Here is a 27,186-nt window from a genome sequence, read left to right on the forward strand (position 1 = left end):
GGATTGTAACAAATGGTATCAAACCAAGATATTAGGCAGTGGTCAGTGATGACGCTGACCCCCAAGGGAGGTGGATTGTGAAATCTCACATCGGTTGGAGAGAAACGAAAAATTCCTTATAAAGGTGTGGAAACATCTCATTTGTTAGTAGTGGGTTTTGGGCTGTTACAAGTGGTATCAGAGCGAGACATCGGGTGGTGTGCCAATGAGGATGTTGCTCCCAAGGAAGATGGATTGTGAAATCCCACATCGATTTGAGAGGGGAACAAAACAGATTATATAAGGGTGTGGAAACCTCTCTAGCAATTAGAACCGTGGACAATATTTGTTAGCAGTGGGCTTGAGCTGTCACAAATGGTTTCAGAGCCCGACATCGGGCGATGTACCAGTGAGGATGTTGGCCCCAAGGTTAGTAGATTGTGAGATCCCACATCGGTTGGAGAGAAGAACAAAACATTCCTCATAAGGGTATGGAAATCTCTCCTTAACATACGTGTTTTAAAACCGTAAAGTTGAAGTTGACGACGATACATAATGAGTCAAAACGAACAATATTTACTAGCGGTGGACTTGAACTGTTACATAAAAATGAATAATTTCACTCGTAAAAAATTGATAACATTAAGTTAGTCTAGAAATATGAATTAGAAGGAGATACCATCTTGGTGTAAAAAGGAAATTGAAAAAAAAAAAAATTAAATAAATAAAAAAGAATTTGAGTTGGTAAAATGAGATGACAGCACTATGAAAACATATGATAAGGTGGAAGTGGAATATGGTATCACCTAAATTCAAATACAAACAAAAGCCAATAAAAATTTAATATTATTTGTAAGAAAATTAAATAATAATAATAAACTAATAATGTGGGTGGCTATAAATATTATATTGCCTTTTTTGTCCTTCAATTCTTCCATTCTATGACCTTTTAAGTGCCAACATTTTTTTTCCAAAAAAAGAAGAGATAAACCACTTGTGACGTGGAAATCACCACTTTCAACCTTCCCCATTTATTATTATTATTATTATTATTATTAATTTCATTTGATTCGAGTAACTTTTTGGATTCGTTGTCTAATTCATAAAAACATTTTAAAAACTCGATCATCAAAATTATAATTAATATTTTTAAAATTCTCTTATTTTCTAAAAAATTATAATATTACTTTTAATTCTAAAAAAAATTAAATATAAATATTTTTGTTTTTGGTAATTATAGTTTATTCCCTCCTCTGATTTACTTTACTTTATAATCTAAATATATATTCTCCCAAATAAATTAAATATAAATACTTTTAATTCACTCACTTTATTGACATTGTCATCATTTTCAATTTCTGCTGCTAAATATTCTTACATTAACCGAAGTCAATTTAACATATGCTTTGTAATTATTTTAACCTTTAATAATTTTAACAATAAATTTTTAATAAAAACTATTATTTTTAAAAAAAATAAAATAAAAGTTTTGAAAATTTTGATTTTTAGATTTATTATTGTTATTATATTTTTTTAATTTTTTTTTATGTATGAGAGCCCGTATCAGTTGAAGAAGGGAACGAAACACTCATTCTAAGGGCGTGAAAACCTCTCCCTAAAAGAAGACGTGTTTTAAACCTGTGAGATTGACGACGATACTAATAAACTAAAACGAACAATATTTAATAGCAATTGGCTTGAGTTGTTACACTGTGTAGACCCCAATTGGTCGAATAAATAAGATATAAGATAGAGTTAGTTCATTTAAATTAGACGAATGTACTGGTTATGCCACGTCACATGATTTTACATAAGCATAAATGGGCAATGGGCAATGATTTGTATGATAAATAAAATATTAAATGTATAGGATAATTAAAAGTATGTGAAGAGATAAGGTAATGTATTATATCTATTATGTATATGATGCACAATAAAACAAGATTTGAATTTTATTTTCATTAGGTATATTGGTTGATGATCAAATCATATTATAATGGACACATCATTAATTTAATTTAATTTAATTTAATTTAATCTCAAACTTTGGTTTTAGTGGGTTTTTTCTTTTCCTATCTAGAAACTTGTTACAATCTTTTAATTAAATGTATTTTTTTACTATAATGTCTCGCTTTAACTATACATTGCTCTATAATGGGCCGGTTCGAAAAAATTTAAATTGCTTTTCACCCCTTTATTTATAAAAAAAATTAGAATATGGTTTTTACTATTATTATTTTTACCATTTGACTCACGATGTTCTGAGGTAAAATTACAAAAATAACATAGTTGTGGGCCATCGTGAAATTAGCTTAAAGATAATACGAATGAAATGGAGGAGCTTTTTGCAATTTTCGGTTTTTGGTCACGCTCGATAAATGGGCCGTTGACTGGGCTTGACTGTGGGCAGCGATGAAAAGCCCATAGATGATTGCCAGCCCAATTCAGCCCAATAACTATCTCTGCCAATTTTCTTTTTTTTTTTTTTTTTTTTTAATTTCAATTTTTGTTATTTTAAATGGGAAATAAATGTAATAATACCACCAACATGGTGACGACATTCGGATTCAACATGTTTAAATAATTCTTTTAATTTTTTTTAAAATTTAATATTATATATTCGGTTGACACACAGAGGATTAGGTGTCTTATATTACAACTCATAGGAGTAGTGTATTACGGTCACAAAATATTTAATATATTTTTATAAATTTATTAATTAAAAAGATTAATATTTCACAAGATGATCATATGATCTCCATGTCTATGAGGGTTTGTCTTTTAACCATCGTCGGAGAAACCGATATAATTATAAAATTTTCTAACGTGTAGACAAAGAAATATTTTATCCTGGACGTAAATTTAAGATTTAATTGATATAAATATTAATTTAAGAAAATGTTATTTAAAAAATAATGACCTTTAATAATAAAGAATTGAACAAAAAAAAAAGGGAAAGATTCCAGAAATTCTCAAACCACTTATTCATTACTAAGAAACTTCCTTTACAATTACATCAAATCAACTCCAAACTTTATTTTATTTATTTATTTAATAATAATAATAAACTTTAAACTTAAGTCTATTTATTTTGTAAATTCTGTGTATTTTCCAAATTATGTGCTGAGATCTTTCTCACTCAACCACTAGCTAAACTTTTTATTTATTTATATATTTATTTATTTTGAATTTTCTTGGTGGTGAGACTTAACTTAAAAGTCTTTTATTATATATATATTAAATGTAATTTGACTACAATAAAACAAATAAATAAATAAATAAAACAGATTTTTTTTTTTTTTTTTTTTTTTTTTGAAAGTTTTGAACGTTGGATATTTGAATTATGTTAATTTTAGGCTACAATATATGGTTTTTAAATATAAAAATTTTTGTTATAGGAATTTACTTAAATTTTTATGAGTATTTTTCGAAGAACAAAGACCATAGGTTGAAAAAATGTTAAGTAAACTAACCAAACTTTTTGGTTCAAAAGTAAGAAGAAAAGTATTCTTAAACATTAACTATTTTCCAGTGATTTTTGACTAAATGCGACTAATATATGAATTAATTATTAGTCATTAATTATCAACACGTTACTTATAGTTGCTATTACGTTTACAAATATATATTTTCCACGCGATTTAAAGAAAGTTGTAGACCAGCTTGACCCGACAAACAAGTTAGAGTTTTAGAAACATTGACTAATCAACCTATTCAATTTTTTTTTCTTTTTTTATATATATTAAGTTGCTCAGTCTTCTCGTGGAAATATTGTAATTGTTCAAACCTTTTTTTTACAATTATGATCATGACTCATTAATAGCAATTATGAGTTCCACGAAGGACTTGAAAATTTATAAATAATTAATTTTAGAGAATATTGTTACTTAAATAAAATGGTAATACGAACTTAGAACAATACCATTTAAATTCTAAAAAAAATAAGAATAAATTTTGATGAATTAATTATAATATTATTGTATAAAATTATAGAAAAAAAAAAAACTAAGCGTGTTAGTTAATCCATGTGTTCCAATCATAAATTATCTAATTCACGGATTATTTAAATTCACTAATTAAATAAATACAAACTCTTTCTTAAAATTCATACATATCTTTATTATATAGTTTCAAATTTTAAATATTTAACACGCTATTTTAAATATTTAACAGGCTAAAAATGTGCAACATTTAAAAATCAAATATACCTCTATATATATATATATATATATATATATATATTCTTAAAAAAAAAAAAAAAAAAAAATCTTCTATTCCCACCTCACTCACTCCTGAAATCTAAGAAATAACATAGTAAATTAACCTCATTTAATTATAAAAAAACATATTTACAATTTTAAAAAAATAAAAAATATCAAATATCAAAGCATAAAATAAAATAATTAATTAATTGGAAAATTGTTTACAAAGATATGGTGAATTTTCAGGTTAATTTCCATTATATTCAAGTCAAGCCTGTAAAGTGTGTTTAATAAGAATTTTTTAATAATTTTAATTACATAATAAATCCCACTAATTATATTTTGGTGCCCACGCGCTTTGACACTAAATAATCCAATAAATATTTTAAAAAAATAAATAAAAATGAAAAAACTGCTGTGAACAGAATCAGAAACGTCACGGCACCTTCCGGCCACGTTCTGCTTCTTCACCTTACGCGCTCCCTTCTTCAACCCTCTTCCGCCGCATCCACACGCCCAACAGATTTAGCCGACAGTGTTCCATATATATAATATTTGCACTCGCTTCCATTTCCGATATCCAAACCGATCCGATTTGATCCGATCTGATGAAGAGAGTGAGATTTGAATCTGAAATTGACTCATTACTGATGGCTGATTGCTTGATTTCCTTGTCCAAATCCAAAACGGAGTCGTTTCGCCGCCGAGTTTTTGTCTGCAAGACTTGTAATCGGGAGTTTTCCTCGTTTCAAGCTCTCGGCGGCCACAGAGCTTCTCACCGGAAGCCGAAATTTCCAAGCGATACGTCACAGAATAACGCGATTAAGTCCAAGCCTCATGAGTGCTCCATTTGTGGACTTGAGTTTCCCGTCGGTCAGGCGCTCGGCGGACATATGCGCCGACATCGGAATTCTTCTCCTGTCCCTGTTAGTTTGACGCCGGCGCAACCTGTCTCCGATGACTCCGATTGCGACAGTGGTAATGGAGTCGTCGGAATGGATTTGAATTTGACGCCGTTGGAGAATGATCTCGTCCGGTTGCAGTTGATGGCTCCGCCGGTCGGTTGCTTGACGTAATTCCTCTGTTTCTTGCAGATAGATAGACTACATTGTTTTTTTTATTGCCACGTGGCCTTGTATTTATGCCACGTGTCCGATTCATTTATGTTAGACTACTAAAATAATAAGGTTAAATTACAGCGTGTCCTCCTACTTTTTATTTTCTTTAAAATTTTATTTGTTTCTTAATATGTTGAAGAAATCATTATTAAATTTAAAAACCAAATCAAAAGAAAATTTTAATAAATTAATAGTCCTTCACATAATTAAAATTAATTTAAATTATTATATCAAATTTATATAGATGAAAATTACGATGGAACAAAATAATTTAATTTTGAATTAAAAGATGGGTTAAATATTGTAAATTTAGTCTTTTTTTTCTTTTTTTTATTAGCATTTAATTCAAATTAGAAAAATAAATAAAATATTTTTTTATTGTAGAATCGGTGAGCTGTAGATTGAGAAAGTGAACAAAACATTTATTATAACAGTGTGCCACGTCTGTAGCAAACATATAATGGGTCAAAATTGACAATATTCACTGTTCTCTTAAATCACACTTTAAGCTCTTGAAAGAAAAAAAAAATGAACTAGTAGATGAAAATAAAACTGGAACGTTGCCTATTCTTCATTCAAGATTTAGTTGACTAGACATAACTAACAAAACTACCTAGAAAGAGTTGTTTTCTTTTCAAATGGTTCATGAATCAAACGGTAGTTTTATGATGATGATATTTGTATCTCGATATTGGATGAGGGTGAGATATGGGTATTCAACTCTCGGAATCCTTGCCGCTCATCCTTCTGTACAAATCCTGTTTAAAACAAAACAAAAATTTTAAAAATACATTTTAATGATCAAATTTGAGGATGAAAAAATAGAAAGAATTAGAAATCACCTGATCCTCGCTAAAGAATGAATCTGGTGATTGAAAAACCATGCGATCGTTTCCTCTTGCATTCTCACTATCTTGTGGTGAATTAGGGTTCCAATTCCACGGCGAAAAGAACGAACGATCCACTTCGAGAAATGACGTGAGACCATTATAATCTATTTCAAACTCTTGGGGCGGAGGAGGAGGAGGAGGCGGCGGCGGGGGCGGAGGAGGAGGAGGCGGCGGCGGCGGAGGAGGAGGCGGCGGAGGAGGAGGAGGCGACGGCGGCAGCGGTGGCGATGGCGGCGGCGGTGGCGGCAATTGCTGCTCCTCCAGCAACTCTAGAGCGAACATATGTTGAAACCATGCCCATTGGAATTGAAGGTGCTGACATAATTCGTCTTCTTCCTCAAAAATAATGTATACTCGTTGAAACATTGCTCGTGATGGTTGACCTTCCATTATACGATAAACGTGTTATTACGATCACTAAAAATCGAGTAAATGTGAGATTTAAATGAAATTAAGAATTTAAATAGGGGAACGATCTATCTTAAATTTCTTCTTGTCCAATAAGGAAATGGAATTCAAATTAAGTCTTCACTTTTTCAAATTAGTTTCAATAAATAAAATCTTTTATGTAATCACTCCATTAGAATCTTTAGGATATAATATATAATCTATTTTAAATATTTTCTAACTTCCACTTTTATCTTAAAAATATTTTTAAATATTTTAAATTTTGAATAATGCCTATATTTAAAAAAAAAATTAAAAATATCTTTAAATTTATTTTAAAAAAAATAGATAAATGTTATTTGGAGCGTAGATAAATAAATTTTTAATCCATATACTAATAATAAAAAAAAATTATAATTTTTTTCCGAAAATTTTAAAGATATTAATTTACTCTTAAAAGTTATCTATATATTAATATTTTTTATTTTTTAAAAAAAATTTAAGAATATTAATAAAAAAAATAATTGGTAATTAAGTCTAGCTTTGTATTCAAAAGTAATATAAATGTATTTTTTAAAAGTTTAATCCTAATAACGTATGGTTTAATTTGTGTTTGTATCTAATTAATTCTTATTTAGTTTAATTTTGGGCTGTCACATCACTTAATTCCTCGGTTCATGATTTTTGAACGATCAATTTCATTGAAGATCGTACTTCGCCAATCGGAGTATTTCATTCATCGTAGTTTCCAGAACTGCATTTTACCCGATTGGATTGTTCTCTCCCTCATGAAGCCATCATTTTCGTCCAATTTCGTCGCCGGAGTAGCCTTGCCGGAACCCTGCTGTGTCGAAATCCAGTAAGCAACTGACGGTATGTTCTGCGTCTACACTGGAATGGTAAAATGAAGTTGAAATTTGTGTTTCCGCGTCCATTTCTAGGCTTTTCTCCTGTTTGAAAAATCGCACAATCGTTGTTGTTTCGTTATGTGTGCCAAAGAAAAGGTAGCGCCTCCTTTTCTTAAACTGTGTGTATTTTTTTGAAAATATGGTTTTCTCATTGATTCTGGTGCAGAGAAGTGGAGAGGTTGAAGAAATTTGGTGGATGGTTCGTTCTACAAGGAACCTCCGTCTTTAGTCAAAATTTCTATGGAGTTTTGAAGCTTCTCCGCGAGTACTTCGAACTAGAAGAAGAATCGAAATGGTATGCTTTCAATTCTCCAAATATGAATTTCTTGGTTTGTTGCTTAGGATCGTCGCGTTTGAGCAAAATCTCATGAAACAATCCAATTGAATTGAATTTGTGAATAGAAATAGTTCCCTATCTTAATTTCAAATAGTTTGAATCACTCATATCCAAAACCAAATCCAGGGCATCTTTTAAGGTTAAAGTTATGAAATAGGGTTTAGTGACATTGATGTTCTGGATATATAACTGGCTTCCTGGTTTCATCACTCTAATGATAAGTGTCTGTGATTGTAATATAAACTCAATGCTTTTAGGACTCAAGACTAGCACGATTGTTCTTATATATGAGTAACTGGAACATAAATGTTAGGAATCACGAATCTCACAATAGTATGATATTGTCCACTTTGAGCATAAGCTCTATGGCGTTGCTTTGGGCTTCCCCAAAAAGTCTCATACCAATGATGATGTATTCCTTTACTTATAAACCCATGATCATTCCCTAAATTAGCCAACGTGGGACTCACTCCCAACAATCCTCAACAATAAATCCATCTGTTTCACCTCGCAAAAGACCTTTTCGCAAAAGACCTTTTGGAAGATGAAATCCTTATAAAAAAGACCTTTTGGAAGATGAAATCCTTATAAAAAAGACCTTGGAAGATGAAATCCTTATAAAAACTCAAAAGAAAAGTGATGAAAACCAAAAGTGTGACTGTTATTAGTCTTTTGGCATTAATTCCTTTCCGATTTCTTCTCTGAATTTCGATTATTTGTGATGTTCTGTCCAGAACGAAGGATTTTGGATTACGATGGGTCTGGGGCATGAAAATGATTCACATTCAACTTTTGGCAGCCCTTCATTATGAGACACAAAACGAGCACGTCACTGGTTTATCGATGATTGTGAGATGCAGGTTTTCCCGAACAAGAAGCAAGCAATTCAAGCTCCAAATAGTAAAATGACAGGAATTCTGTCAAATGTGAATGTTCTTCATTGGGAGCAGCATACTGATAATTATCAATCGTCACATCGACTTATTGGTTGCGTATTCGGACCCAAATCACTAAGGTCTGCTGACTTACCTCTAACAAAAACATCTTCTGTAATTCCTGATCATTTTGATCTCAGGAGAAAAGGTATGGAAGACCAATCAATATGGAGATGATGCATCTATATCTCATGGGTTGGAGGATCAGGTTAAAGATAATGTACATGATCTGCAACCATGTCCAAGAAGTAATTCTAATAGGGACGATGACGGTCAACTAGCAATAGAAGGTCGTCACTACAAGGAAATTGAAACGGGTCTCGTATCGATGGGATCGGCCTATATTAAGGAGGATGACAGCTTCAGTTTGATAAATCAAACTGCCAATGATGGGGATCACCATTTTGGGTTACTAGATCATAGAGGGAAGATAGACGACAATGTTGTCTCCATTGATGATGATTACGGTAAGCAGGATCCAAATATAATCTCGTTTGGAGAATTTCCTGATGAGCAAGATATCATCCCCTTAGGCAGGTCTCTTGGAAGCCACGACTCGACATTCTACGAATCTTCATTCCAACCATCTGAAGTTGTTGGTGTCACTGATTTGGAACCATCAAATTTTGATGTACTTGTAAGCAGTCCTCAGATAGCTATGCAAAAGCCGGATAGGACACCAAAGAATAGACCAGACTACAAAACGAGGAAAGAAGCTCCAAACAGCTTCCCTTCAAACGTTCGAAGTTTGATGTCGACTGGTATGCTCGATGGCGTTCCTGTGAAGTATGTTTCTGTAGCTAGAGAGGTAACTTTCTTTTCTTCTTCACACTATTTACACTTTAAGTTCGGCTTGCCGTGTCGTTAGCTCATACTCTTCACTGATTTTATCAGTGGCTTCAAGGAATAATTATAAGGCGATCTGGGTATCTTTGTGGATGCCAATCTTGCAACTTTTCCAAGGTAAGTCATCAAAATTTGTCATTGATGCAAGAGTTGAAGATGAATTCAGTCAGATCTAACACACCCTTTGTGTTTCCTTGGAAGATGCTTAATGCGTATGAGTTTGAGCGGCATGCTGGCTGCAAAACAAAACACCCAAATAATCATATATACTTTGAGAATGGGAAAACTATTTACCAGATAGTACAAGAACTAAGAAGCACTCCGGAGAGCTTGTTGTTTGATACAATTCAAACCATCTTCGGTGCACCAATCAATCAGAAATCTTTTCGGATTTGGAAAGGTAAAGATGCAACTCTTACTCTTTCCCCTTTTAAGTCTTTAAAAATATGTTTTGTATTCATTTTTTCAGAATCGTTTCAAGCAGCTACCCGTGAGCTTCAGCGCATATATGGGAAGGATGAACTTAGCCTTCAGTAGAGTTCATTGCCAGTTCTGTAAATGTAGGACGAGATTAGGTGGATACTGTGCAGAGAATCAGGTTTTACTTGCTAACTGATTTATTGGTTTGGTGGTTTAAATTCAATTTCGTATTTGCCATTGCCAAGAAAAGAGGCAGTCAGTCATGTATCAAGTACAGTGAAGAAATGGGGCTAGAATTTAGATTTTACACCTTATTTGGAGGGTTTGTGGTGACCATTCTATGTTGGAAACTACATCTTCATTGTAAATTGTAAATCGCTTAGAATGAAAACTTGATTCTACTTACGTGAAATTTTGTTGCTTTAGTGATGCTTTCACGGCTAGTCATGTATTGTCCTTTTTGGGCTTTCTATTCAGAGTTTTAATTACTTTGGGCTTTTCCCAACCTTATAAAAAATGTTTGTATAGTAAAAAATGTTTGTTTAGTCTAAGGCAACGTTAGCAAAAAAGAGATGAAAGGCATTATTTTAAATATATGTCGAAATCGGCTAGTGCAAAGATGATCCATTGATGCTGAAAGGCATTATTTTGAATATATGTCGAAATCGGCTAGTGCAAAGATGATCCATTGATGCAGAGAGTTCGGATATCATAGCATCTACAGAGATGATAGATCAGTTATAGTAGCCGCCCTTTTAAAAAGATATCATTGATGCTGCTGGGAGTTCGAATAACAGAGGAGAAAATGAGTTACATTACGGAGATACGTTCATCGTCTTAAAAGTCAAAATAGTTGAATATATACAAACCATCCGGTAGCAAACAAATAATTGGGATAACATTGTTTCTGAAAAAAGCCAAAATGAAAAGGAAACAAATAAATCTCTTTATAATATAGACATTATCACAAATGAAATTCTAGACATGAAAAGTACCTATCTATCTATTACACACTAAATGAAGTTCAAAAGAATCACAAAATAGCTAATAGATGCGCCCATCAATGAAGTATGACAACTTCAATATATGACTACTTCAAAGGGTTTGACCATCTTAAGAACCACAGCAGGATGATTTTTGTGCAGCCTGACCAGCATTGGCTCCCTGGTCTTGATTGATCTTGATCGTCGAAGGCTGCAAACGTAACAAAGACCACATGTCTTCGGTTCATTAATCAAGAATAATTGTAATACACAATGAAAAAATAAAAAGTTCGAGCTTTGGTTATTTCTTGTTTTTTGGGTGAACTATAGCAGAAGAATTATAAAATACCTCAGACTTTGAATCGGTATCAGAGAGACGTTGCTTAATATCCCTTCCGATTGAAAAGAAAACTTCTTCCACATTAAGATTTGTCTTCGCACTCTGTAATGCAAATACCAAATATTTTCAGCTTTCATTCACAAACTATTATGGAAAAATTACACAGGAAGAAGAACATTCACTCACAGTTTCAAAGAATTTGATCCCATACTCATCAGCAAGCGCTTGTCCTTTGGATGTAGGCACAGCCTGTAATATAAGGATGTTAAAAGAAATGATAACAGGCATGGCTTGAGAGAAAGATAATCTTAGTCAAGGATTCTTCAAGAAAGATACCCCTAGATATCAGTTTGGCAATATTATCTGAGGTCCAAATCATATATGCTACAAGGTTAGTAGCACAACTATTTAAAGTTGATGCCTTTCTTTTCAGTTTTCATAAGCAGAATAGAAGTAATAACATACCCTTTTGCTTTCGTCCATGTCGGCCTTGTTTCCTACCAGTATCTTGTTGACATTATCAGAAGCATGTTGTTCGATATTACGAATCCAATTTCGAATATCTGAAAAGCATTAGAGAATAAGGAGTGAGAAGGCAAAATGATAGAGAAATGGAAGGAGCTATGAAACATCCATAGGACAAGGCATCATAAATGAAAAGATGAAATCATATTTTGGATCAAAATGCAAATATACAAGAACGAAATATAATGTGACAAGAAAAATCTGCAAAAAGAAATGGCAGAATGGTACTTACTGTTGAAAGATGATTCATCTGTTACATCGTAGACCAGCAAAATGCCCATGGCACCGCGGTAGTACGCTGAAAAAACAAACAGGTAGCAGAACTATTGAGAAACTCTGCTCATTGACAATTAACGCTACAGCAAAAACAAAAATCCTGATAAAGAAAATACTCCAACATCTTGGAACAAAGAAAAGAGAATCAATATCAGGACACTGAATTCCAAGTTCAAATAGCAAAAGTAAAACAGTTAGCCATTCCACGAAAGATTTACAATTTAGGAAGAAATCCAGTAATGAATAGCGACAAATCAAAATTCATTCAAATATAACATATTCTATCATGATTCTAGCTTCAAGCAATAGACAAGTCCATGATCATGGAGGTAAGAAAAGAATACCTGTGGTGATCGTACGGAACCGCTCCTGACCAGCGGTGTCCCAAATTTGGAGCTTGATCCGTTTTCCATCAAGCTCAATGGTTCTGATTTTAAAATCAATACTGCAGGAGGGGAAAATGTCCTAGTTAGTTCAGAAGGAAACTTTTTAAGTGCATAAATCCATCTCATAATCCCACAAGACATGGGTATTTACATTCATATAGAAAATTATACACACCCAATGGTAGTAATAAAACTAGTGGTGAAGGAACCATCTGAGAAACGTAAGAGAAGGCAACTCTTACCAACTCCTGCAAAAATGACCAACAAAAAAGAACAGAAACGAAAGAAATCGTTAGGTAACATTGCAATGTGAACCAAATCTGTTAAACAGATACAAAAACAATACATCGATATAATAGAGATGTTCAAATTTACATCATGGAATACACCAAATCAACCAACACGCGTCCTCAATTACCAAATCAAATTCAGCGTAACTGAAATTATCGTCCACAAAAACTGAGAGATTCGAGAGAGCAGTCCAGATCCAAGAAAAACAAGCATTCTCAATCAATAATTATCGCATTTTTCCAATCAACAGACCATAATAGGATAACCTCAAAGAAGAAACTAGAAAATGAGGCTCTATTTGAATCCGAAAAGAACATCACGCACCGCTATCGCCGATTAACAGAAGCTTTATGAGATAATCATAATCCGCCCTAGCTCTTGCAGGTGGAGCAGCCATAACAATTCCAATCAAATCGATTCAACAGAAATCCCCCTCTGCAATAACCTAGAACATCAATGAAACAAAACAACCACAAACTCAACAAACCTCAACGAAAAAGAGACAGAACGGCAGAAAAACCGCAAATGCTAGAGAAATGTACCGATTCCGAGACAGAAAACGAGAGAACAGCCGTCAACCGAGTCACCGTCGAGGCGGTTGCGGTGGCGCGTGGGATGTTAGAGAATGATTGACAGCGATTTTAGCCAAAAAAGGAAAAAAAAAATTCGAGCGGCTCTCCACCTGTAAAGAGACCTCCTTTTTCTCGGACTTTATTCCCTTTCCCAAGCGGAAGGCTTAAAATGACGGAATTACCCCTTAACCAAATGAAATAGTTATTAAATTTATGTGTCCAATCATTTACAGACAGCTGTCTTACGTGTTCCTTAAACTTTCTTTCATGCCACGTGGGTAGCTGGTTTTGTGACCGTGTTGGATTCCCAAGCATAATTGATACCGAAAGGAAAAATTAGTTGTCTATGCGCTGGCCACCTCAGCAAATTGGGTGACGTGGGCTCCTTCCCTATTTCAATATCCTTATTTCAATATCCTTGTACTAATACCAAATATAATAACGCTAGTGTATTTATTTATTCCCTATACTAATATTAAAACTACTAATATATTATTTTCTTTTATATTCTTTAAATCATTATTGGAATTAAAAAAAATGTTAAAATAATTTTTTACTAATTTGCGAAGGAGGGAATTACACGACTCTCCACAATGGCATGACATTGTCCACTTTGAGCATAAGCTCTCATGGCTTTGATTTGGGCTTCCCAAGAGGTCTCATACCCTAAATTAGCCGATGTGGGATTTTCATCATCCAACAGTGCTTTCGGCAGAAATCCTTAATTTTTCTCTGAAGTTGATTAAATCTCTCCTTATCCGATTATAGTTTCTACTTCACATGGATTCCCTGCTATTTTTTCCTAATCTTCACCCGAATTCCTAAATTTCTCATTAGAAATTCCTTCGTTATCTTGAACGTGACACTAATGGTTTCAAAATGGGCTTTTTCTTTTCATTTTCCGTACGTCGCTCCCTAATCAAAGAGGAATTTACCCCATTTGTATCTATTTAGTAACCGCCTCCTAATTCTGTGATCCCGACTCTCAAAACTATATTCATATTCTTAAATATAAAAAAATATATGCGGACGCTCAAAACTTAATTAATATAAAATAAAAATAAAAATCTAATATAATTATAACATATTTGATATTATGTATATATAAGTGGGGGGTTGCATGAAGCGTAATTAATTAGTGGTGTTTGATTTGAGGGAATTGAAATGGGGAGGCTGTTTCTTGTTGAACACGATCCAAGAGAAGGAGTTCTAAAGGCCTGCAAATTTTGCAACACTTACATCGCCTTGCACCAAAATATAACCCAGGACACCTTCGTAATTTCCCTTTTCTTTTATTTTCTTTATTTCTTTATTTCTTTATTTCTTTTTACAGTTCTTGAACAAGCCCTAACAATGGCTGCCTCTTTCTTTTCCCCATTTTCTCCAGCCTTTCTGGCCACCCTCCCAAGGCTCCATCTTCTCTTCTACGTAAGTCACCACTGATTATGCATTAATTCTCATTAATTTTACGCTAATCATACTTAATATTTTTTATTTTTTATTTTTTTAGGGTGAATTTGGTGGAAAATGACGGTGGAGCCAATCAAGATCTTCCTTCTCCTGCACTTTTTCTACAGCTTTACTGTGTCAAATGTGGCGCTTTCATTGGATTCCGACAATACGTTAGTTTTTCTTTCTTTTTTTTTTTTTTTAGTATTTATTTTATAATTTATCTCAATTTTAAATTCATTTGTTACATAATTTTCAATTAAAATGGTTTTAACTTTTTAATCTCTATATTATTTTTTTTCAGTACGACAGCACCCGACGTCAAGGATTTAGTTTCATTTGCCACGAGTAAGAACTATCCCTCCTCCTTGTTATATATAAGTTTTATAAAATAAGATGTACTTCAGTTTTTTTATTAAAAAAAATATCATTTTTTAAATAACATCGGGATATATCTATCTATTATCAACTAAAAAAATTATATATATATATATATTCATTTATGATAACTCTCACGAGTCCGAATCAAGATTTAGAATCTTTATTTAACATTCTACCGATTTAATATTTTTTTATGCAAAACGTAAAAATTATTAGTTACCTTCTTTTAACATATTTTATTCTTACTTAAACCACTCATTGTTCTTAGCTTATTCAATTTAATCATGCAATTTATTTATTTATTTTTTTTTTTTGATGATTCAACATATTAATTTTTGAATTAATTGTAAATTATATACGGATCTAAGTTGTATTAAAGGTCGTGAATTATTTATCTTAGTAAGGTGGTCGATATTTTTACCAATGGAGATTAAATGCTGAATTACTGCAATACGGAGGTTAGTGCATTTAATCTTTTCTGGATTTTTTTTTTCTTTTTTCAAGTATAATTTACTAAGAAAACAAATATAAATTTTGCAACAGGTACATTTCTCAAGGATTGATCAAGAACAGCATTGAGGATTGAAGATTAGTTTACTTAAACTGAGATTTGAAATTTGTTTTGTTCTTGATCAATGAATTCCATGAATATTTCGCCTCGATCGATCTTGATTTGTTTAACGTAATTCCAACCATAATTATTCTAGAGACGTAAGAACAAAACAAGTCATCAGGTTGATTCCTCGCCGGTAAATTGGTAAATTAAACATATCGATTACATTAATTTCTAGATCTTCGTCTACGCTTACCACAAAACATAGAACCCTAAATTACAGATTCATTCACCGTTTAAGACGACTTGCTCGGCGACTTTCCGCCCTTTGATGGAGATTTCGGCTCTTTAACAGCCTTATCTGTCTTCTTCGGCAACAGAATCGGATTGATATTTGGAAGAACTCCACCACTAGCAATAGTTACGCCGGCGAGCAATTTTCCGAGTTCCTCGTCGTTCCTGATCGCCAATAGCACATGCCTAGGAATGATCCTGTTCTTCTTGTTGTCTCTTGCAGCGTTTCCAGCCAATTCAAGAACCTGTAAATCGGAGAAATACAAGATCAGTACAATGGCGATTCTATTGATTAGGATCAAGAGGAATCAGAAAAGAACGACTAGTTTACTTCAGCGGCTAGATACTCCATCACGGCGGCCAAGTAGACAGGAGCGCCGGTGCCAACACGTTGAGAGTAGCGCCCTTTCTTCAGATATCGAGCGATACGGCCGACGGGGAATTGAAGACCTGCCTTGACGGATCGAGAAACCGACTTCTTCTTCTCGCCTCCTCTTCTTCCTCCGGCGCCTTTCTTTGCCTTTGCGCTAACCTCCATTGGATTGTGGTTGAAGGATTTACGGCGGCTGGAGAACTATCGGTGTTCTAATCGACGGTGGTGTAGAGAACTAACGGATTTCGTTCGGTTCAACAAGGGAAGTTGTTCGAGGTTTTATACCGCAGTGGGAACCGGCCAATGCGTTGGGCGGATACGAGCTCTACTTGATCGACGGTTGTGAACGATTTCTTTTGGCGATCCGTGGCGTTTTAAGATGGACCAATGAGAAACGAGTATAGAGATTTGAATCCCTTGGGGTTTTCATCGAAAATTTTCAAATTTCCCGCTGAATTTAGAATTTGACGTCTTTCATTATTTGTTGAGGTAATTTTCAATTGTTTCTGTTTTTTATTACTTACCTTATTAATGATAAAAATAAATTGATCAACTTCTTTAAATAAACACTAATTTTGCGACTTTTTTTAAATAGTGTTCTATTGATCGGGTCAATACACGTGTCTGAAAAAACCGAACAACGTATGTATTCGTAGCTCTTAGCTCTAGTATATACTTGTCATCGATCGAAAAAGCTCGGGCACCGCTTGAAAAGACAGAGTAATACGAAAAAAGTATAAAAATATACTTGGTAAGTACTCAAACCATAGGTTATTGGTCGTAAATAAGACTTGGTTAACTCCTATGAGTTATAAATACACTGAAAAGTCTTACATTTGGTTTAACTTAACTCAACTGAGTTCGTGATAGGATTTTTAGTATCGAATATGAAATAAATGAATAGTCATTTTCGCAACAAAAACATTGGAAACCGATTTAATTTTATTAGGGATTAAGATGATAATAACTCAATCTTCCGGAATCTTCCTTAGTACGACTTTAACGCCAATAAATTGGCTCGTGGGAGAGTTTGTTAAGATTGAGAGAATTTGTCAGGGATAACTATGTTGGCTAGGTAAGCGTCCTGTAGTAAGAGGAATAGTTATGAACCGTGTAGACCATCCCCATGGGGTGGTGAAGGGAGGGCCCCAATTGGTAGAAAAAACTGGCAACCCCTTGGGACCCTAAAATTCTATTTATATGACTTAAGGGAATATATGTATGGTTTGAAATAATATACTCAAATGTATAATGTATTAAAAGAATTATTAAATAATTTATAATAAAATATCACAGTATATCACTCGTGATTAAGATAGAGTCATTGAATCTTTGCGAAATATTAATTTTCGAACTTAACTTACCTATAAGGAGATATTAAATATCCTATGATTTTGTTTTATATAGACTATATTATTGCATATCTCGCTCACATGCTTTCATTTAAATGATCTATATCAAATTATTTATAACGATTATAAGATCCAACCACTGCCTCAATCCACTTGGCTACATCCCCCCTACCCACGCACAAGTTTCAGTCTCGAGATACGATCAGATCCTTACCCTATGACCGCTATCAAAAAGAAGCTTTTTCCCATACGAGAGTTGCAAGTCTATTGTTGTGTTTTGGCCGCTTCCTAACAAAGCTTCAAATAAAGAGGTTAGACGGCAAAGTTCATTAATTTGATTGAACTTGACATTAGGTTAGACTGTGAAATTAAAGGTGGGTGCTTTTATCATATTAAAACTATTAATATAACTCATTTTATAATTATTACAAATAATTTTATTCAAATTGTCAATATAGAGACGTGTGAGTGGTGGTATTTTATCGAGTACCAAAAAAAAATCTCTTTTAAAATAAAAGACTAATGTTTTTCATTCGAATTAAAGATATTTTTTTGTTTTAAAATAATTTAAATACATTATTGAAATATTTGAAAGTCGAACAAAAATAAAAAATATATTAATTTGAATAATTAGAGATTTTTATTAATATAAATTAATAAATAATAAGTTTAACTGACCATTAAAATTATTTCATAAAAAAGATGATTACACAGCCGAAAAATTTCGTGACAAGTCCTCCATCCGCAACAGTCCAAAATAACCAATGGAAGACGCCCACGTCGAATTCCGACTTGGCTTCAGGTCCACCCTTCCCACGACTTCTCTCGGCCGTCGATTCATCACAAACCCTAACGCTATCCGACGTATTCCATTTAGCCACATCAGCAATCTGTGGCTTCAACCATCAGCCAATCAGAAATCAAATAGATGAGATATAAATATCCATCAACGATCTAAACACTGTATTGATTTATTTTCAATTCCAATTGCCTAAGCTTTCAACCGAATTTATCCTTTAAACCTTCTAAGCATCCAATGGCGCCAAAAGCCGAGAAGAAACCCGCCGAGAAGAAGCCGGTGGAGGAGAAGAAGGCCGTAGCCGAGAAAGCCCCAGCGGAGAAGAAGCCAAAGGCTGGGAAGAAGCTGCCGAAGGAAGGCGCTGCGGCTGCCGGAGACAAGAAGAAGAAGAGGTCGAAGAAAAGTATTGAGACATACAAGATCTACATCTTCAAGGTGCTGAAGCAAGTTCATCCAGACATCGGAATCTCCAGCAAGGCCATGGGAATCATGAACAGCTTCATCAACGACATTTTCGAGAAACTCGCTCAGGAGTCTTCTAAGTTGGCTCGCTACAACAAGAAGCCGACCATCACTTCCAGGGAGATTCAGACGGCTGTGAGGCTCGTTCTTCCTGGTGAATTGGCCAAGCACGCCGTTTCTGAAGGTACCAAGGCGGTTACGAAATTCACTAGTTCCTAATTGCTCTGTAGTTCATGTGAGGCGTTTTGATTTCATCGTTTATGGAGGATTTATTTGAAATTGAAAATTGAGGAATTAGGGCTAGGGATTCGGTTTGTTCCTCTTGATGTTCCATTTGATTCTGTGAATTATTAACAGTTAGATGAGTATGATATGTATATGCCGATCCTTTATCTGGTTTATTACGATGAACTTCTTTCCATTTACCAAATGTGTAAGACATTTAAGTTTCCAAAACAAGTAAAATCTGAATCAACGTAAAAGAGAGCATTCGAATTTAGATATTATTTGTAAACATAAGAAGAACATTACAAGTATACTTAGTAAGTAATTCTCTCTTAATGATGATGTGAATCAACTTTCAAATTTTAGGCCTTCTTTAACTATGCTGATCTTATTTAACATAAATGAACTCGGTTTTGACCAATTAAATCTATCACACTATGATAAAAACGATGATACAAATAAGAGTGACCTAAGTCTAAGTCTAATCTAGCGTGCATCTGTGTAGAATGTTAAAATATCATCATTAGCTTAATAGACAGAATAGTTTTAAAATGATTTAGATATTTTATGAATAAAAATATTGAGATATTGTCTCAATATTTTAGAAAAAGGAAAAAGATTTAGATATTTTAAAAGTAGAATGTCTCTATCCTATCTACGTTTCCATCCAAAGAAATATTAATCACAGAGAACAATAGTAGTTTCTATGGAGTGTGTTGTAATATTTTCTTCATTGACATTAATAAAAAGTATAATAGTAGTTTCTACCGGGTGTTTTGTAATATTTTTCTCGATTGGTGTTAAGAAAAAATGTAAATACTTTTTTACAAAGAGTTGTATTCAATATGGTAAGTCGTGGACGACTAGTAGTATTCAAATGTTAGTTGATCATCGGTTCGTGGAACAGAACTATCCCAATATAGAACCTCTTATAACACATTCATAACGAGCATGTAATAATCAACACATACATTAATTATATGCATTAACACGTAGATATATGGGGAAAACATTTAACACTAATAACCACATGAATTAGGACAAGTACGCCGATATAAGAATACTCGTTATATTAGTTCGAGTTGAGTGGTTCAAATCCAACCATCCTTAACACGTGAAGAAGCCCATATTAACTTTAAATCCCTATTCTTTAATGTACGTCGAGGATTATTGAAATTAATAGTCGTCTAGGCATTTTGGGTAATAATTTTTGCTAACATATTGCAAACTTATCAGATTAAACATCAATTTTATTTTTAAAAGTAAAAATGGGTACCCTGAAATTGACAAATATGGCGTCATAATCGTTTAAAACAGGGCAATATTTGGTTACAGCTCAGCAATCCGCAACATATCTGAGTATCCAATAAGATTCTACCACGTGGCTCTCTGTATGGACGACGAGGTGGCTTTTTCATAAGTCATCGCTCTCATTGACCGTCGATTTATTACCCATCCTAAACCCCATCTAACGTACTATATAAAGCCAGGTCAGCAATCTGTGCCGAAAGTCATCAGCCAATAAAGACTAATGGACAAAAGATATAAAAACATAAGCTGAAGCAAAAGTATCAGAGCAAACAACTTGCTGAACTCATACGATTCTTCAACTTTCCACCGCCTTTTCTTCAACCAAGCGAATTCCGATGGCACCCAAGGCTGAGAAGAAGCCCGCCGAGAAGAGACCGGCGGCGGAGAAGCCAGCCGAGGAAAAGAAATCCGTCGCCGAGAAAGCACCGGCGGAGAAAAAGCCCAAAGCAGGGAAGAAGCTTCCGAAGGAAGGCGGCGCCGCTGCCGTAGACAAGAAGAAGAAGAGATCGAAGAAGAGCGTAGAGACTTACAAGATCTACATCTTCAAGGTGCTGAAACAGGTTCATCCAGACATAGGAATTTCCAGCAAGGCCATGGGTATCATGAATAGCTTCATCAACGATATCTTCGAGAAACTTGCTCAAGAATCATCCAAATTGGCTCGCTACAACAAGAAACCCACCATCACCTCCCGGGAGATCCAGACCGCCGTTAGGCTTGTTCTTCCCGGTGAACTGGCCAAGCACGCCGTTTCTGAGGGTACAAAGGCGGTGACTAAGTTCACAAGTTCTTAAAACCCTAATTAGGCGAAAGAAATTGAAAACGGAAACGAAGTAGAGTAGAACGCTGTTTTAATTATTACGATGTGTTGATGTATTTGTGATCTTTTGGGTTTCTCACTTTCTTCAAATATAGTTGCTTATGATTTGTAAATGCTTCTTTGATGCTTTATTGGCTATCTGATGCTCTTATCATGAACAATTTCCCATTTGAATTTGATGGGTTTGGTTAATCTGCTGCCGTTTGATCTTATAAATGAGTATCTGAACTCTAATTGTTGTCTTGATCACCTTCCAATGATATGATGGGTTGTAATTGTTAGCCATTTCCAATGAATCTGATTTGGTATTGTGAGTGTTCTTGTTTTGATCGTCATATGTTGATGTTCGTCACTTGAATGGCATTGCTTGACGTTCTTGGACTGATCATATTGCTTAATCATGTTTACTTTGTCTGCAATTTATCTGGTGATGGTGTTGTATGAGTTATGGCGGCTGTGTGATATCAAAAATACACCCAGCAGTTGAAATCAAGCCAAAATGAATAGCACTTGGGTAGTTGGGTACGCCCATTTTTCCGTGTTTCTGTGTTTTATGGCTACATCAGGATCCCGCTGGACATTCCCGAAGGTGTCTTGTGCTTGCTGGTGAAAATGGTGGAACGTTCTCGTTTTGATTTCTTCGTTCCTAGAGACGACTCTCCACAATAGCATGCTATTGTCTGCTTTCAACATAAGTTTACGTTTTGTTCTACACTTTGAGTCATGTTGATTATACATTCGTGACTTGCAACTTCTTTATTCGATACTTTAGGATTGGATTCTATTGACATGGCTAAGTAAGGACTTAACTATACTTTTGAGGCTCACAATTTCTTTGTAGATTGTTCGACACTTACGGATTGGATTCTATTGGCATGGTTAAGTAAGGACTTAACTATACGTTCGAGGCTCACAATTTCTTTGTAGATTGTTCGATACTTAAGGATTGAATTCTATTGACATGGCTAACTAATGACTTAATTATACCTTCGAGGCTCACAACTTCTTTGTAGATTGTTCGACACTTCAGGATTGGATTTTATTGACATGGCTAAGTAAGAGCTTGACTACACCTTTGAAACTCTCAATTTCTTTGTTCGACACTTTATGATGGGATTCTATTGACACGACTTAGTAAGAGTATGGTTTTGATACTATATTGGAGACCACGACTTTCGACAATAATATGATATTATCTATTTTGAGTGTAAATTTTTATGGTTTTGCTTTTAGCTATCCTAAAATGTCTCGTACCAATGGAAACATATTCGATACGTATAAATTTATGATCATCCCCTTAATTGGCAAATGTTTGGGCATCTCTCGATTCAATCGGCAAATGTTTGGGCATCTCTCGACTCAATCGAAGATAATGACTATTGCACATAGCCACACCACACCTTTGTTTGGCTTGTTTTTCTTGATGGAAAGGGGGAATAATTATGTGCTACAAAGCAAAAGTGTAGGGAATTTCCATGGGCCTTGAGAGATTAATGGGCCATTGGAAATGGACCGGTCCATGATTTTGAGCCCAATTCTAAGAGTTAAATGTTATTTTTATTAATTTATGGTTAAGAATAGAAATAGAAATAGAAATGGGATTAATGTTTACCACGTTTAAATAGAATACAAATTATTATCACAGAAAAATATAAGATAAAATATTATACTAATATATAACTAACTAAATCATAAAATAAAATATACTGCTAATCAAATCCCAAGATAAAATATACTTAATATAAAATATACTGTTAATCAAATCCCAAGATAAAATATACTACCCACTAAAAAAACGTAAACATGAGAGAATATATAACTAACTAAAATATATTACTAACCACAAGAAAAAAAAATAAAAAAATATATTACCAACCAAAAAAACCTAAAAATGAGAGAATATATAACTAATTAAATTTATAAGATAAAATATACTAAATTTGGTAGATAAGATAAATATACTGTTAATCAAATCATAATATAAAATATACGGTTAACCATTAAAAAAAATACATAATGAGAGAAAATATATAACTAATTAAATATTTTAGATAATATAAAATATACTGCTAATCAAATTCAATATATAACTAACCATACCTAAAAATGAGAGAAAATATATAATTAACTAAATCTTATAAGATAAAATATACTACTAATCAAATACTAAGAAAAATATACGGCTAACTAAATTTGGTAGATAAGATAAAATATACTAGTAATCAAATCATTAAAAAAAACGAGAAAATATATAACTAACTCAATCTTATTAAATGAGATAAAATATACTCCTATTCAAATCTTAAAATAAAATATACGGCTAACTCAAAAAAAAAAAAAAAATATCTAAGATATACTTTAAAACTAATTATCAAAATATATTATCTAAATATCATATCTTAATAAAATTAAATTCGAAATTTACGTAATATATTTATTTTTTAGGTTCACATAACAAATCGAATAGTCGTGAGTTGAATAAAAGAGGTAATCAATACGACGTCGTAGCGGGCAAACAACGCGTAGAAACCACGACGCGGTCCTCTGAAGTCTTTATATGTTCAGAGAAAAATCGGCATCAGCCCTCAATTTTCTCCCAAACCCTTCACTCTCGACGAAACTGCGAAACCCTAATTTTCTCCTCTCTCTCTCTCTCTTACTCCCTCTTTCGACTGCTCCTTCAGTGTTTCTGTTCGATTTCTCTTTGAACATGGCCGCTCCTTTGGATATGAGTCTCGATGATATCATAAAGAACAACAAAAAATCCAGATCCGGAATTTCTAGAGGTCGCGGTAGAGGGTCCGGACCGGGTCCTGTCCGTCGAATCCCCAATCGCGCCGCTAATCGCACACCTTATTCCGCTCCCAAGGTATAGCTTTGAGGATTAGTTTCTTGCTGCCGGTTTTCCTCTCTCGAATTCTGGGTTGAAGTTTTGATTTGTGATTTTGGTGTTAGGCGCCGGAGACGACCTGGCAGCATGATATGTTTGTCGATCAGGGCGCGGGTTTCCCCGTGCAAGCTGGACGTGCCTCTAGCATTCAGACTGGAACTAAGCTCTACATATCTAATTTAGATTATGGTGTATCTAACGAAGATATTAAGGTATTTATACTTCTTGCTGATAGGTTAAATGATAGGATAGGTTTCCTTTTTTTGTTTTTGTTTTTTGCTGAAAGTGATGATTTTCGCAGGAACTTTTTTCTGAGGTCGGAGATATGAAACGCTACGGTATCCATTATGACAAAAGTGGCAGATCCAAGGTATTCTACGAGGCTTGGCGCAATACTGGGTTTAGACTTCTAGTGAATTTTGTATCTTGGTCGAAGTTTAGAAATTCTCTTTTCCATAGGGAACGGCGGAAGTAGTTTTCTCACGACGAGGAGATGCTGCTGCGGCTGTCAAGAAGTACAACAACGTGCAGCTAGATGGAAAACCGATGAAGATAGAGATCGTTGGAACTAATATTGCCACTCATGCTGTTGGTCCTCCCGCTGCTGTGAACCCTTTCGAAAATTTCAATGGGGCTCCTAGAAGGTATTTATCAGTATACGATATGTCTGCTCTGATCCTTGGTTAGGTTTATAATTGGATGCAACAATTGCCTGCAACTTGCTTTTTCAAAACATATTTCGAATTTCAATTCGTGTTTGAAATTCAGCTAATTTGCTATAAGCTACTTCTATTTTTTGGAATCCTATACATATAGATATAAGTTTGATAAATATTAGAGTTTTGTTTTCCTTGTATTAATGATTTTAATTTCTGTTTATAAAGAACTCTTACTGCAGTTTGCTTATAGCTTTTGGAGTAGTGAACTTAATGTTTATTTTAGGTTGTGATATGCTTGTAATACTCATTGTCTAGAATTATAATTTTTTTTTATCGGGTATTTTTATTGCAGAACAGTTTTCCATGTGTTTTTTTACTTGAATCAATTTTTTAGACCTTTGCTATATATGTACTTATGTGAGCCATCGATGTTCTGTTGTATGCACTTGTATCTGAATCTCTTTATTATTTTTAGGCAAGTTTGTTTCGCTTTGGTGCTATTCATTTTATAAGTAAGGCTACCATCCTCTCAGTCATTCTACATCAAATTGACATTTTTTTAACTGTTAAACAGGCAACAAGGTAGGGGTGGTCTGCCATCACGTCAACGTGGTGGTCGTGGTTCTGGAAGGGGGCGTGGGCGGGGAAGAGGCCCAAGTGAAAAAGTATCTGCTGAAGATCTTGATGCCGACTTGGAAAAGTATCATGCTGAGTCGATGCAGATAAATTAGTGGATTCATACATTATTTGGTTCTGTCACCTTCAGTTGTTCTCTGTATCACCACCATTGTCTAGACTTCGCAGAAAAGGGCTATGGTTACCCTTAGAGTTGGTTTGAATTTCTTACAGCTTTTGGGCTTTCTTTTATTTAGATTTCATATGACTTCAGCATGGTAATGTAATTGACGAACAGTAGTCAGTGTGTACTCTGCTTTCATTCATTAAGTCCTTTCTGTTTCATTTAATGAGTTGGGAATCAAAGTGGATCTATTTCTTCCCACCCTTTGCCCGATCACATCTGCGAGGATGATGTTGGTTTGATAAAATACCACTCCCAGATTGCACAACAAATGAGTTGCAGTTCCTTATTGAGGTAGATATCTACATCTATATTCTTGTCAGTTGATTCCCATTGTATCTAACAAATTTACAATTTCCCTTTTAATGTTTTTTCAGGGAACTTCAACTCCACAAAACTAATATGTAGGCATGAAGTATTGAACTTGTCAAGTGTTGGGTAATGCACTAAAAGATGAACACACTTCATAGCATGCTATGGGATCCTACTCTGAGTCAAATTATTCTAAGAAACTACCAAGATGATTTTGTTGCCTTTTTGGACTAAGGAATCTTCATCTCTGCCTGCATTTTTATCGTAAAAAGACCTGCTTAACAGGTGAGATATCCTTATCTTAAGTAATTGTTGGTCGAAACGCGCAACGTGGTGGTATACTACTGCTGTGCTCATGGTGAAAATCTGCAGAGCCGTGAATACATGAGAGCAGGCAGAGGCATATTTGAGGTACCATACCATCACTGTTGAGGACAGAGCTCCAAGTTCTTTTCATTTTCTTCTTTCTTGAATTTCTGCCTAGTGCTAGCATATGATCTTCTCTCCTTAGATGATTGATTGATGGCATTATGAGGTTTTGGCGGATGATCAATGAGCGCGGTAGAAACTTCATCTCTTGGCATCATTTAAATACCCCATATTTTCATTTGTTTTTTTTTTTTTAAGTTAAAACCAACGTGCCCTGTGGAATTGTGTTGCGGTGTGTTATTTATTGATGATACTGGTACCTGAGTTTGGAGTTTTTTAACATCACTGCATTTAGAACCCAAAAGTGGCCGGCTGTATGGTTTGGATTTCAGCTTCTTCATGCTACCCATCGATTGATTGACAGGAATTGTCTTAGCTCAAGCTTGTGCCTGCATTGATGATGCCTTAGTATTGTTAATATTGAATGTATCTGGATCTAAGTAAGTGCTGTAATTTGTTAGTTGGTTCACAATTTGTAGTGTGTGATTTATGGATATGTTAGAGAGGTATGTTAAGTGGTGTTGTGGCATTAATTTCCTCCATTATGGTAGCTGGTTATAATAAAGTCATTTGACAATCTAATTTTTTCAAAATTTCTTATTTATTGTGTTCTATATATTATTGGAGATGGGTTTTGTTTTGTTCCAATTATTCATTAAGATATCAAATTGGATAGTAATTAT

At 34.1% G+C, this 27,186-nt stretch overlaps 7 protein-coding genes across 13 annotated transcripts; 5 read left to right on the forward strand and 2 right to left on the reverse strand.

The window, feature by feature from the left end:
* The first annotated feature begins 168 nt into the window (after positions 1-168).
* On the forward strand, positions 169-21,611 carry LOC111451349 (histone H2B). Of its 2 annotated transcripts, XM_023091733.1 has the most exons (3): positions 18,765-19,269; positions 20,323-20,327; positions 20,963-21,611. In XM_023091733.1, exons 1-3 carry the CDS (start codon positions 18,834-18,836, stop codon positions 21,386-21,388), a joined length of 867 nt encoding a protein of 288 aa, XP_022947501.1. In that variant the 5' UTR covers positions 18,765-18,833; the 3' UTR covers positions 21,389-21,611. The 2 variants fall into 2 exon arrangements, with proteins under 2 accessions (XP_022947500.1, XP_022947501.1); XM_023091732.1 differs by lacking the exons at positions 18,765-19,269; positions 20,323-20,327 and adding an exon at positions 169-197 and having other exon boundaries at positions 20,859-21,611.
* LOC111451348 (zinc finger protein ZAT11-like) lies at positions 4,669-5,382 on the forward strand. The gene has a single exon (XM_023091731.1). The coding sequence runs from the start codon at positions 4,790-4,792 to the stop codon at positions 5,255-5,257; it is 468 nt and encodes a 155-aa protein (XP_022947499.1). The 5' UTR covers positions 4,669-4,789; the 3' UTR covers positions 5,258-5,382.
* LOC111451344 lies at positions 7,265-10,434 on the forward strand. 4 transcript variants are annotated; one of them, XM_023091725.1, is made up of 6 exons: positions 7,265-7,449; positions 7,651-7,779; positions 8,556-9,564; positions 9,651-9,719; positions 9,804-10,002; positions 10,072-10,434. In XM_023091725.1, the coding sequence occupies exons 3-6, from the start codon at positions 9,085-9,087 to the stop codon at positions 10,137-10,139; spliced, it is 816 nt and encodes a 271-aa protein (XP_022947493.1). In that variant the 5' UTR covers positions 7,265-7,449; positions 7,651-7,779; positions 8,556-9,084; the 3' UTR covers positions 10,140-10,434. The 4 variants fall into 4 exon arrangements, with proteins under 4 accessions (XP_022947493.1, XP_022947491.1, XP_022947490.1 ...); XM_023091723.1 differs by having other exon boundaries at positions 7,265-7,475; positions 9,651-10,002; XM_023091722.1 differs by having other exon boundaries at positions 9,651-10,002.
* Positions 10,857-13,537, reverse strand: LOC111451346 (ras-related protein RABE1c). Of its 2 annotated transcripts, none has more exons than XM_023091729.1 (9): positions 13,366-13,537; positions 13,148-13,258; positions 12,708-12,780; positions 12,491-12,591; positions 12,103-12,168; positions 11,811-11,908; positions 11,532-11,594; positions 11,355-11,447; positions 10,857-11,216 (listed from the first exon to the last, which is right to left on the reverse strand). In XM_023091729.1, exons 2-9 carry the CDS (start codon positions 13,218-13,220, stop codon positions 11,136-11,138), a joined length of 648 nt encoding a protein of 215 aa, XP_022947497.1. In that variant the 5' UTR covers positions 13,221-13,258; positions 13,366-13,537; the 3' UTR covers positions 10,857-11,135. The 2 variants fall into 2 exon arrangements, with proteins under 2 accessions (XP_022947497.1, XP_022947496.1); XM_023091728.1 differs by having other exon boundaries at positions 13,148-13,268.
* Positions 14,539-15,884, forward strand: LOC111451352 (protein yippee-like At3g11230). 2 transcript variants are annotated; one of them, XM_023091736.1, is made up of 6 exons: positions 14,539-14,670; positions 14,783-14,823; positions 14,906-15,017; positions 15,149-15,192; positions 15,626-15,683; positions 15,769-15,884. In XM_023091736.1, the coding sequence occupies exons 1-5, from the start codon at positions 14,560-14,562 to the stop codon at positions 15,657-15,659; spliced, it is 342 nt and encodes a 113-aa protein (XP_022947504.1). In that variant the 5' UTR covers positions 14,539-14,559; the 3' UTR covers positions 15,660-15,683; positions 15,769-15,884. The 2 variants fall into 2 exon arrangements, with proteins under 2 accessions (XP_022947504.1, XP_022947503.1); XM_023091735.1 differs by having other exon boundaries at positions 15,630-15,683.
* Positions 15,907-16,720, reverse strand: LOC111451351 (histone H2A-like). The gene is made up of 2 exons (XM_023091734.1): positions 16,404-16,720; positions 15,907-16,317 (listed from the first exon to the last, which is right to left on the reverse strand). Exons 1-2 carry the CDS (start codon positions 16,608-16,610, stop codon positions 16,075-16,077), a joined length of 450 nt encoding a protein of 149 aa, XP_022947502.1. The 5' UTR covers positions 16,611-16,720; the 3' UTR covers positions 15,907-16,074.
* A 2,369-nt stretch (positions 21,612-23,980) lies between the features above and the next one.
* LOC111451345 (THO complex subunit 4A-like) lies at positions 23,981-27,085 on the forward strand. The gene is made up of 6 exons (XM_023091727.1): positions 23,981-24,283; positions 24,370-24,516; positions 24,606-24,674; positions 24,764-24,948; positions 25,538-26,056; positions 26,140-27,085. Exons 1-5 carry the CDS (start codon positions 24,125-24,127, stop codon positions 25,692-25,694), a joined length of 717 nt encoding a protein of 238 aa, XP_022947495.1. The 5' UTR covers positions 23,981-24,124; the 3' UTR covers positions 25,695-26,056; positions 26,140-27,085.
* Positions 27,086-27,186: the final 101 nt, after the last annotated feature.

The sequence above is a fragment of the Cucurbita moschata genome, unplaced genomic scaffold (assembly GCF_002738365.1).
Source record: "Cucurbita moschata cultivar Rifu unplaced genomic scaffold, Cmos_1.0 Cmo_Scf00013, whole genome shotgun sequence".
In the NCBI taxonomy this organism is placed as follows: Eukaryota; Viridiplantae; Streptophyta; class Magnoliopsida; order Cucurbitales; family Cucurbitaceae; genus Cucurbita; species Cucurbita moschata.

Excerpts from the sequence above, each read along its gene's own strand:
- LOC111451345 (XM_023091727.1), top strand. The coding sequence starts at position 24,125 with ATGGCCGCTCCTTTGGATATGAGTCTCGATGATATCATAAAGAACAAC. Across the intron at positions 24,517-24,605 it reads TATCTAACGAAGATATTAAG|GAACTTTTTTCTGAGGTCGG; the intron begins GTATTTATACTT and ends TGATTTTCGCAG. Across the intron at positions 24,675-24,763 it reads ACAAAAGTGGCAGATCCAAG|GGAACGGCGGAAGTAGTTTT; the intron begins GTATTCTACGAG and ends TCTTTTCCATAG.
- LOC111451348 (XM_023091731.1), top strand. The coding sequence starts at position 4,790 with ATGAAGAGAGTGAGATTTGAATCTGAAATTGACTCATTACTGATGGCT.
- LOC111451344 (XM_023091723.1), top strand. The coding sequence starts at position 9,085 with ATGGGATCGGCCTATATTAAGGAGGATGACAGCTTCAGTTTGATAAAT. Across the intron at positions 9,565-9,650 it reads ATGTTTCTGTAGCTAGAGAG|TGGCTTCAAGGAATAATTAT; the intron begins GTAACTTTCTTT and ends TGATTTTATCAG. Across the intron at positions 10,003-10,071 it reads ATCTTTTCGGATTTGGAAAG|AATCGTTTCAAGCAGCTACC; the intron begins GTAAAGATGCAA and ends TCATTTTTTCAG.
- LOC111451346 (XM_023091729.1), bottom strand. The coding sequence starts at position 13,220 with ATGGCTGCTCCACCTGCAAGAGCTAGGGCGGATTATGATTATCTCATA. Across the intron at positions 12,592-12,707 it reads AGTTTTATTACTACCATTGG|TATTGATTTTAAAATCAGAA; the intron begins GTGTGTATAATT and ends CCCCTCCTGCAG. Across the intron at positions 11,909-12,102 it reads AGATGAATCATCTTTCAACA|ATATTCGAAATTGGATTCGT; the intron begins GTAAGTACCATT and ends AATGCTTTTCAG.
- LOC111451351 (XM_023091734.1), bottom strand. The coding sequence starts at position 16,610 with ATGGAGGTTAGCGCAAAGGCAAAGAAAGGCGCCGGAGGAAGAAGAGGA. Across the intron at positions 16,318-16,403 it reads TGGAGTATCTAGCCGCTGAA|GTTCTTGAATTGGCTGGAAA; the intron begins GTAAACTAGTCG and ends TCCGATTTACAG.
- LOC111451349 (XM_023091733.1), top strand. The coding sequence starts at position 18,834 with ATGGCGCCAAAAGCCGAGAAGAAACCCGCCGAGAAGAAGCCGGTGGAG.
- LOC111451352 (XM_023091735.1), top strand. The coding sequence starts at position 14,560 with ATGGGGAGGCTGTTTCTTGTTGAACACGATCCAAGAGAAGGAGTTCTA. Across the intron at positions 15,018-15,148 it reads TCATTGGATTCCGACAATAC|TACGACAGCACCCGACGTCA; the intron begins GTTAGTTTTTCT and ends ATTTTTTTTCAG. Across the intron at positions 15,193-15,629 it reads TTTAGTTTCATTTGCCACGA|GTGGTCGATATTTTTACCAA; the intron begins GTAAGAACTATC and ends TATCTTAGTAAG.